Source organism: Durio zibethinus, chromosome 21 (genome assembly GCF_047325235.1).
Source record: "Durio zibethinus cultivar Kanyao isolate XHJ-2024 chromosome 21, ASM4732523v1, whole genome shotgun sequence".
Lineage (NCBI taxonomy): Eukaryota > Viridiplantae > Streptophyta > Magnoliopsida > Malvales > Malvaceae > Durio > Durio zibethinus.
The window spans coordinates 12,005,961-12,017,559 of NC_143182.1; the positions used below are offsets into that span (position 1 = coordinate 12,005,961).

Here is an 11,599-nt window from a genome sequence, read left to right on the forward strand (position 1 = left end):
CTAGGACCAGAGACCATCCATATAGAGTCCATTTTAAAAATTTTGAATCATGAACCAGTTCATAATCTTTTAAGACTGTATACTATCAAGCAAAGTTGGTTCGATGCAGCTAAGGATCAGTCTTAAATTTATTTTTTAAAATATGTATTTAGAAAATAATTTTTTTAATATAATTAAGAAAAATTACAACCACATAGTCCAAATTCATGATTCCACGTATAATGCATATTACAATTAAATATTAAAAAAATTCAGATCACATACACCCACTTCTGACTGGGGATATTGGCGCAGATGGCCAACTAATGACAGGTGAGGGTGTGAGGCAAGTTGATGACATTCCTTTTATGTTATCAAGAAGACAACACGTGGATTAGTAAAGTTTCAAACTTTCGGCTAAATGAAATTATTATGTTAATAACCTTCCCCTTTTTTTTTTCAAACATTATGATGATGTTGGGTATTGATGTTGGTCAAAATACGTGTTATACACTTTCATGATGTTTGGATCAATATTAAATCATAGTATTTATTTTTAATCATTTTAATAAAAAGTAAAATACGTAAAATATATATTAATGTAACTGAATTTTTATTCATTTATAAAATATATTTTAAAATTAATTTTTATTTCTATATACTTTTAAAAATTATATATATCTAATTATTTATACAGTCCAATAATTCAATCTTATGTTTGATCTTTGGATTTGAGATGAATGGATAAATATTTAGACAAGTATCTAGGATTGAGAACCACCCTAATGGTATTGGTCATAAAATATTTGGACCATAGACGTCCATACTACCCTACAATCGGTTCAAATCAAAGTTGTTCATATTGTACGGGATAATATTTTGATTTTTTTTTAAGAATTATAATGTTAGTATCAATTATTTTATTATATTATTTTAAAATTTTTGATTTAATACAAATATATTTATAAATATACATAGACTTGTACATAATATTATTAATAATATTTGCATTATAAATATACAATATATTCAGAAAACAAATAAATAAATTTAAGAGTATAAGAAATAATATTATCAATTTATCATGATATTTTTAAATAATTAATTTGATCATATGATATTTAAATGAATTTTTTTGTGTAAAAATTTTTTAAGATAAAAACCAATAGATGAAAAAAAAAATTAACTTTGGTGGATGGTTAAACTTTAGAGAAGGAGTACAAATATTTTTTTTAAAAGAAATTAAAATATTTATGAATTTTAGTTTGAAAAAATAGAGTGTAGAAGAAATAAGTTGTAGTAAAAAATAAAAAAGCTTAACTTTTAAAGGTTATTTTGTTCATTGGTTTTATTTTATTGAGTTAAAAATAATTAAATAATAAAATATAAATTAAAAATTAAAAATTATAAAACATATTCGTATTCATATACCAACCAAAACAAATTAATTCACAGAAACTAATCGTAAGTCAACTAAAATCAACTAAAATAATAAGTATTTTTTTATATCAAATTTAGTATAAAAAATCACTTTTAAATATATATATATTTTTTATACAACTAAAGTGCACTTATTAGTACGATTAATATCAAAATGAAATTAATAAGATTGGTTCAAACCCATCGGTCCAAAACGGTCTATAGATGATCTGGACCGTTAAAAACCCCCAAGTATAATTAATGTAATGGCCTTTAGAAATAAAGTTATCGCTGCACTGAGCATTTGCTCTAGAAATAAGCTCTATTAATAGCTAATAGTAATTTCTTATCTTGATGTAGAACAATTACACAGCGCAATGGCTTTTGATTCTTAAGTTTCCCAAAGCTGCTTTATGTCTGGTCTAATCATTCATTTTCAGTTAATTTAAAGGCTACATCTGGGAAAAGCAACAATGAGTCCAACAGATTTAAGTTCTCTGCTTGATAATTTTGCAACCATTGCCAACAGTGGAAACAATAAAATTTTGTTTGGGGTGAGAATTATAGTCAATATGAAAGTTCCAAAGCTATGGCAGAATAATGCATCACTATACTGTTATGGATGTTTCTCACTAATGATAAGACTTTCCTGCACCAACAATCAAAATTCCTCTGGTTTATGCATTGAGATAGCATGACATAGCTATTGTTTGTCTTATGCAGAGACACCACAGTTTAGAGCCATGGCATTTTACTGTACCGTTATTAGTCTTCAGGGACTCTGTTCACCTAGCTTATAAGTATAAATGAAGATCTGAGAACACAGGAGATAGCACATAAAGAAGAGATTTGTTTTTCTTCTCTTCTTTTTGCCCCAAAATCTAAAAAGGGAATTTGCTTATCGGAATCTAACATTTTTTAAGAGAAAATGATTTTACTTCTTATTATTTTACTTGATAGATTCTGAATAAAGTTAAATTTATGTGTTTGTTTCACGATAAATTGATTGAGAAGTATAAAATTATTTAATAACTTTTTTATTATATTGTTTTTAATTATATTTTTATTTAATGTCACATGAATAATACATGACACGTAATTTATGAAAATAAAATTATATGTTAAATGAATAAATAATTTATATGTTAAGTTATTAAATAAATAAAAAATTATACGTTAAATAAAAAACAAAAATGATATAAACTATATATCCTCAAGTAAACATCTTTAAATTCATGTTAAAGATCAACAAGTATTCTTTGTTAACGAGGTAATCTCTTTCTTTCATTCGATTTTGTACTTTATTTTTTTTATTACCTTCAATTTATTAAATCATTGCTCCAAATATGGCTTTTAAACATTTCTAAGAATGAGAACGGAGTAAATATCCACTATTTTTGAGATATTTATATTTTAATTTTTTAATATTTATAATATTTAAATTTTTTAAAATATCTATTTAAATTTTAATATTACAATCTAAATTCAAATCTATTTAAATAAGTGTTATTTATTTAAATATTTAAATCTGTTAAAATATTCATTTATTTAAATTTTTTATCAAAATATAAAATAAACAAGAATTTGATTTAAAATTTAAATTCACTTTTAATTAAAAATAAATAATTTTTTTTAAGATTCAAAACCTTCTACAAATATAAAATTTTTTTATATTTTATATATGTAAATGAATAATAAATTTGAATATGAATTCAAATATTTATCATTATTTATTAAAATTTAAACGAATTTGAATATTAGATATTCAAATAATATTATCTATATTCACTCAAAATCTATCACGAATAATAAATTTTTTATTCGAATTTATCAATTATTCACTTATTACTATTTAAATCTGACATAAATAAATCAAATAATAATAGATATTAATTTATATATTATCTATTGCCATCCTAAACATTTTTGTTCAGAATTATATATTAATGTACTTTAAAAAGTTGAAAATCATTATAAATAAAAAAAAAAAAGAAGAACCTAGATTGAGAACACTGATTCATATAAAAAATTTAAAAAATATATAGATTAAGTTTACTTTAAGTGAACGTAATCTATTATCGTAATAGACAACATTGAAGTAAACATCGAGACTAATAGACAATGTTTACTTGAGTATTAAAAAACAAAAGAGAATCCATATAGAAAATACATATTTGTTTACAAAAAATAAAAATGATATAGACAAAGTTTATTTTGAGTAAACATAATTTATTACCTAATGATGACGTTTACTAAATGTCATCTATATCATTATTTTAATTGTTTAAAAATTTTAAAAATTTTATTATTTACCTTTTAATTTTTATAGTTTTTATTTTAAAATAAATAAATTATTTATTTATGTAACCTATGAATTATTTTTGTATTTATTTAACATGTAAATTATTTATTTATTTAACATATAAAAATAACTTTATTTTATTATACAAAAAAAATTTTATTTTATAAAATGAAATAAATAACAAAAATCATATTTCATTTATAATTTAAGGAGATTAAAAAAATATAATATAATTAGAATATGTAATTATGCAATTAAAAATTAAAAAAAAATTACTTTCTCCCATAAATCTTAAAAAACTCATAAGAGAGGATGGTTTTTTTATTCTTTTTTACTTTTCCTTTTTTGATACTGTTAAAAATGTAAAAATACCGAGGCAAGAAAAAATTTTATTTAAACTTAAAAAAATCATATTATCTAAAACAAGATTTGGAACAAAAACCTTAAGTTTCCCTAACCAAATACCCACTTAAAGTTTTTCTTGGTTACGTTATATTTTTCCTTTATTGAAAGAAAAAAGCAGAGGATAACAGGAAAGCAACGTCTGCTATTATAATCAGATGAAATGAAGAGAGCAGAGTTGGTTTTCATCTCTGCATCTGGCTTGCTTGGTCAGTGGTCACCTGATACCAACCATGGAATTTCCATTTCATAAAAATCCTTATCATGAAGCCATCTTCCTGCTTCGTTTCATTTGAAAAATGAAAAGACGTGAGAATAAAAAATTTATTAATTTAATGACTAAAATTTATAATAAAATTTTCATTTTATTACTTAAACTTCATATATATATATATATATTTGGTTCTTCCTACTAAACAAAACTTTTGAGTGGTGATAGCATTGCAAATAACTACATTGACTCAGTAGCTGCCGCCTCTGTTACTCCGTGGATTCACTTTCTACCTTGACAACAGCCTAAATTAGAACCAATTATAGCCTCTTATATCTGTTCCTGAATCTGACGTCTAAACTAAATTTGACTTGACTCAAAATTTAATATCATAAATAAAATTTATTTTTATTTACTTTAAAAATATATTTAAATATAATAAAAATTCGAGATTTTTTTACCTTGAGTTCAGAAGTTTTGAATGGCCGACTAGACCTGGTCCAGCCATGGACAGGTTTACGCAGGTATGATTCCATCTTAATTTTAAACCACTTCCAGACAATTTTCGCACTCACGAAATATAAGCATGGACTTGTTTGTCTGAACTCTGAAAGTGCCAGACATGTAAAGCCTGACTTGTCTGTTTCTAGCACACACGAGCAGATTGGGTATTGAATACGTCCAAAACCCCAGCAATGCAATGACATCACACCCCATGGTCCACTCGTTTACTTCTCACTAAACCCCCAGTCTTTTTGAGCCTTGAAAACCACATCAGCCTAATCAAAAACCAAGACTACCATTTCTTCATCTTCTTCGTCGCTGTTGCCCTGTGAGATCACTCTTCTTTTCTGCTCGAATGATGAAGAAAGCAGAGCTGGTGTTCATCCCAACGCCTGGAATGGGCCATTTGGTATCTGCAGTTGAAGCGACTAAGCTTTTAGTGAATCTCAATTCCAACCTCTCCATTACCGTACTCGTCATCAAGCCATCCTACGACGCAACAATCAACGCCTACGTCGACTCTCTTACTGCCAATATAACCAGCCGCATCAAATTCATTAGCCTCCCTCTACCTGAACCAGACAAAGACGTTACTCCCCCTAAGTTAATGCGTTCTTTAGTTAAAACACATAGACTTCTCGTAAAAGAGGCCGTCAACAACATAGTTCAGTCCTCCAACTCGCCCCGAATCGCCGGGTTCGTTCTCGACATGTTTTTTACTCCTTTTGTAGATTTGGCTAACGAGTTCGGCGTTCCTAGCTATGTGTTTTACACGTCGGGTGCAGCTTTTCTTGGCTTCCAATTTTTTATGCAAGCTCTTTATGATGAGCAAAATGTTAACATCATGGAGTTAAAAGACTCGGACACTGAGTTCGCCATACCTTCCTATGTCAACTTGGTTTCTACTAAATTCTTTCCCACTGTGATGTTCAGCCCTGAAACTTTTACTTTGTGCCATGACTTGGCCAGATGGATTAGAGAAGTCAAGGGTATAATGGTAAATACATTTTCGGAGTTTGAATCTCATGCGGTCGACTCCCTTTCTGACGGTAGACTTCCACCAGTCTACCCAGTGGGACCAATATTGAATTTCGAGAGCGCAAGTGGGGTCCATCGGGATTCTAGTACAATCATGAAATGGCTCGACGAACAACCTCCTTCGTCGGTGGTGTTCCTTTGCTTCGGGAGCATGGGGAGCTTCAATGGGGATCAGGTGAAAGAGATCGCCCGCGCGCTGGAGCAGAGTGGGCAGCGATTCTTATGGTCCCTACGCCAACCCCCAGACCCAGAAAAGGGCATGATGGCAAGGCCGACTGATTACGAGAACGTGGCAGAGGTGTTGCCAGAAGGGTTCGTAGATCGGACGGCTGGGATTGGTAAGATCATTGGATGGGCCCCGCAAGTGGCCATCTTGGGCCACCCCGCGACTGGAGGGTTCGTGTCGCACTGCGGTTGGAATTCAACGCTGGAGAGTATATGGTTCGGAGTACCGATCGCCACGTGGCCTCTTTACGCGGAGCAGCAGCTAAACGCGTTTGCATTGGTGAGGGATTTGGGATTAGCGGTGGAGATCAAAATGGATTATAGGAAAGGGGCTTCTGGGAGTGATGAGGCTGAAATTGTCAAGGCGGAGAAGATAGAGAGAGGAATCAGGTGGTTGATGGAGCAGGATAGTGATGTTCGGAAGAGGGTGAAAGAGATGAGCCAAAGGAGTAGGAAAGCTGTGGTAGAGGGTGGATCTTCTCATTCCAGCTTATGTCGTTTTATCGACGATATCATGTACAACATACCATGAAAATTTTAATGTACATTACTGTTTTTTTAATTATTGTCTCACCTTATTTTATTTTTGAGGAAAAAAAAAAAAAGGGAAATAGGTTGTTTTAATAATTAGAATTAATTTGATTAAGGAAAATTTGAGATTTTTTTGAAATTTATATTTGTGAAAATGTGATTTTCATATTTAATTCATTGGTATTTAATTTTTAGAACAAGCTTAAATTTTTAATGGTATCTAAAAATTCATTTTTCTGTGATTTTTTAAAATTTGGAAAAAAAATTATTTTTGTTTCAAATTGACTTGTATAAAAAATATATTTGTATTATTTTATTTTTTAAAAAATCAATGTATGTAAAAAATTTAATTTAATTTTTTTACAAACATTATATTAAGAACAAATAGCATAAATATTGTGTTTGTTAAAAAATTAATGTAATATTTGAGTAGCATTTTTTTTTATTTTATCACTCAAATATTGCATTTGCAAGCTTTAAAATATAATGGTAATTATTATTTATTGCATTTTTAACAGAAACACAATATGTAATTTTTTAACATATGATTGAGTTCGTATCAAGACCCATGTCGATCAGTCTTGGTTTCCCCTGCCTTGAGATCAGTTGCAGATTCTGATGCTTTGTGGGAGAGGTTTCTGCTTTGTAATTATCACGAAATCATTTCAAGATCCTCATCGCCGTCATTGCTTTCCTTGGCAAAGAAGAATCTTTATTTTCATCCCTCTTTTCAGCCCATTTTCATTGAAAATGGTAGCACGGTAAGCCTAAAGTTGACTCGGTGTCAAATTTTTCAACTTTGTGCTGCGAGAACATGACAACTTTTTTACATGTATTTTAAATGTAAATTTCCAAAGTATAATCAATTACTGCATTTTAATGAAGTTAAAAATAAGAATTATTTATTATAAATTTTTTAAAATATGTAAAAAGCTTAATTATTACGTTTTTTTAAAATAAATACAATAATTGATTATTATAATTTATTTAAAATAATTAAATACTGCATTTTAAAAAATTAAATATAGTAATTGTTTTTTGTAATTTTTAAAATAATCAATTATTATGTTTATTTGAAACAAAAAGGAGTAATTGTACATTATAATTTTTTTTAAAACATATAAAAAATTTAATTATTATGTTTTTTTAAAAATAAACACAATAATTGATTATTGTAAGTTATTTAAAATATTCAAATAATGCATTTTTTAAAGTTAAATACAGTAATTATTTATTGGAATTTTTTGAAAATAATCGATTGGTGCTTTTCTTAAGTTAAAAGCAGTAATTATTTATTATAATTTTTTAAAATATGTGTATAATCAATTACTTCATGAAATCAACATAATAATTAATGATTAATAATTTTTTTTATAATCGGACACATGAATACTACGTTTCTATGATTTGAAACGTAATATTTGTTGATTATTTTTATTGATAAATTGTTATGTTTGTTATATAGTAAAAAACATTATAATTAAAATACATGATTAAGCATTTTAATTTTTTCCCCAACAAAACATAAGAATCTAACAATCCTATGTCATTAAGAATCATCTCTTACCAGAAATCCATACTTTATCAGGGTTCGCACATATCTAAAGAATTTAAAATTTTACGAATCAAATGCCCCCTTAAAATTAAATATTTTTTAAAATAAAATTTTAATTTATTTAATTATATAATTATTTTTAAAAGTTAACAGTTTTAAGTTTAAATTTTAATATTTATAATTTTTTTTTATTTTTAGATTATAATCTTTTTTGTAAAAATTTTTTTTATCTATTTTTAATACATCAATTTTTATTTACCGTCTTCCTTCCAAGATTCTTTTGTATAAATATATTTTTTAATTTTTAATTTATTTTTAACCTTTTAACTTTTATGTAAATTTATCTAAAAAGGATATTCGCGCATAAGTTTTGTAAAACATATAATTTTCAAAAATCTAATCAATATATATGCAATTTGAGTTAATACTTAGTTGATAGGTTAAGATTGAATTAACATTAAATGTTGAGAATTACTTCTTTAATGTTTGATGGAGAGGATTTTATTCAAGATTGTGTTGATAGCAACTTATTCCATTTACCCTACATTTAGAATTAGTTCTATTCTATCCTTTGTTACAAGAATAGCCTTTATGGCAGTCATTAGAGACGGATTCACATATATAATTACGATATTTATGGATTCTTTTAAATTTAAAAAATATAAAAAATTTAATTATTTTCAAAATCTTATTTTGAATATATTTTCTATTAATAAAATTGATAAATTCATTAAAAACATTATATATATTTTAATTAAAATATACATTTCCCACAAAATTTTAAATCGGTCACAGGTAAACATGTTATATTTGAGCACTAGAGAGAGGCTTATTGCGATATTCATCTTCAGGTTCACAAGTGCACTCCACTTGTGCTAGGGATGGGAGTAGGAAAAAAAGAGACAGCAAACGTACACGGAGTTCTTACGTGAATGAGTTTGTTTAAGGTTGATCATGGCTGGAACGAAGGGAAAAACCAAAAACCATTGCTTGTATTATTGTATAGGTGACTGGGTAAAGTTTAGTGATTGCTGAATGATGTAGGCCTTTGTGGTAAAAGCTACAAAGCGAAGGTTCGGTTATATTATTTGAGGAGGTTGGGATTGATAAAGAGAGTTTGCTGGTGACTTTGCGAAATTTTGAAGAAACAATGAGCTTATCTTTCAATATATTTAGGTTAATTTGAATGGGATCCCTAACTTAAGAATTAAAAATATACTTTTTATTATATACATAATAAATTATTATTACTATTCTTATTTTAATGTATGAAAGGTCATGAGCTAGAGTGTTGAAACAATAGGAAAAATTAAATAAAATGATTATTTCATGTTAATATGTGTTTATTTTCTTTAAATCATTTTATGTAATTATATTATTAAAAGAAAATAAATTTGTACGTATTATATCATAAGTCAATTGAAATAAAATATTAACTGTTTAATTATCACATATAATATATAATAAATGATTTATTAATTTTAATAATATGATAATGTGATATAATTCAAATAAAAATATATATTAATATAGCAATCGTTTCCTACATCCAAGTTTTCTTAGAAAGGATGTAGACATAAAAACTATCGGGTGAGAATTCTAATGTAATTTTATCACAATTCAAGTCAAGAGGCTCGGTCAGGGTTGGGCAAGTCATATGATTGATGTGTTCTCTAATAACACTGGACTAGCCGCTGATGGTGCCAAATGAGTAATTTTTTCCTTTCCTTTTATTTTTTTTTTAAAGAAGAATAAATTTTCATTCAAGAAAGACCAATACATTCAGCTGCGATTACATCATGAATACGCGGTGGGCATTCCCCAAACCAACACATGGTATTTCCAGTTTCAAAGCACCTCTTGCTAAAAGATGCGCAGCTTCATTTGCCTTTCTCCGTACGTGGACCACCTTCACTGATTCCATACTCGCTTTAATCTCCAGGCCATCTGCTACCAGGTTTCCTATAGGAGATAGGTCCCTCTTCTTATCATTGTACTATTGATCACTAGTAAACAATCCCCTTCAATGATTGCTTGATTAAACCCCTTGTCAATTGCTAGTTTGAAAGCTTGGAAGGTTGTGAGAGCTTCTACCACTGTGGTATCCCGCACATCCTCTCGCTTCTTTGTAATGACACCAAAGCAGTAACCAGCATGGTCCCTTATTACCACACCAATAGCTCCTCCAGCTCTCTACGGATTGAGACTTCCATCAAAGTTAATTTTAACAAATCCATAGGGAGGGGGTTGCCATCGAGTATCTTCCAGCTGGCCTTGTTCCTCTACTTGTGCATTTATTTGCTTGTATTCCTCCAAGTAGTTTTTTACAAAATCTGCCGCCTCTGCTGATGCACATTTTTCCCAGACTTGACTTTCATATTCCTGCTATGCCAAATTGACCAGCAAACCACCAATCCCATTTCCAAACTCTCTACATCATCCTTTCCCGTTATTCTTTTCAGCCATCCTCTTTGATTTCCTTGGTCCACAGCTTTCCATTTATCTGGCATTAAGGTACAATCCTATACTGCTTTAGCTTGCTCACAGTCCCATATCGCATGGATAACCGTTTCATCCTCTTTCCCATATCTCCTGCATACTGGGTCAACGTCATTGTGTCTTCTTCTTAGGTTGTTGAAGACTGGTAGAAAACCATTATTTAGTTTCCAATCGAAGATCCAGACTTCGTTTGGGGTTTTTGTCCCCTACAATTTTTTCCAGAAAATCTTTTCCTTTCCACTGCATGGTTCTTCCCTTTGGTTTCCTACCACCCCCATTCCTGCACATAGAAAACGGTAGGCACTTCTAACCGTGAATGTTCCATTTCCCTCTAGGCTCCAGGTGAAAGTGGCCTCATGTTGGCCACTGCTTAATGGGATAGCACATATTAGCTCTTTTTTTTTCCCAGAAAAGGTTTTATGAATAACATATTTATCCCACCTTCCTGTGCCATGATCAATCAAATCAGCCACCAATTCAACTCTGTCCACTAAACTGTGAACTCCAACGCTTGAACTTACTGTTCTATTTATAGGTAACCATCTATCTTCTCGTAATTTAATCTTCCTCTATTTCCTACCCTCCAAACCACACCAGCTTTCAACACTTCTTAAACTTACCATATGCGTGTCCACATGTAGGACGGGCAGAGGCCAATTGTAGCTTCCAAATAGGACTTGTTTGGAAAGTACTTTGCGCTTATGACTTTGTATGCCAACGACTCATTATTCATTTGCAGTCTCCATGCCTGTTTAGCCAGAAGGGCTCGATTAAAAAGTTCAAACTCTCTGAACCCAATCCCTCCCACACCCTTGCTGCGGCACATTTTCCTCCATTCCAACCAATGCAATCCCTTCCCCTCCCTATTTGATCTCCACCAATAATTACTAATCAAACTATTAAGCTCCTGGCATACGCTTTTTGGGAAGAAAAA

The 11,599-nt window shown here is 29.4% G+C and overlaps 1 protein-coding gene across 1 annotated transcript; it reads left to right on the plus strand.

Moving 5' to 3' along the window:
• Positions 1 to 5,104: 5,104 nt before the first annotated feature.
• On the plus strand, positions 5,105 to 6,642 carry LOC111305643 (anthocyanidin 3-O-glucosyltransferase 2-like). Its single transcript, XM_022903350.2, has one exon. The coding sequence runs from the start codon at positions 5,173 to 5,175 to the stop codon at positions 6,610 to 6,612; it is 1,440 nt and encodes a 479-aa protein (XP_022759085.2). The 5' UTR covers positions 5,105 to 5,172; the 3' UTR covers positions 6,613 to 6,642.
• Positions 6,643 to 11,599: the final 4,957 nt, after the last annotated feature.

Bases quoted from the DNA above. Each gene is read 5' to 3' on its own strand.
- LOC111305643 (XM_022903350.2), top strand. From the start codon at position 5,173: ATGATGAAGAAAGCAGAGCTGGTGTTCATCCCAACGCCTGGAATGGGC.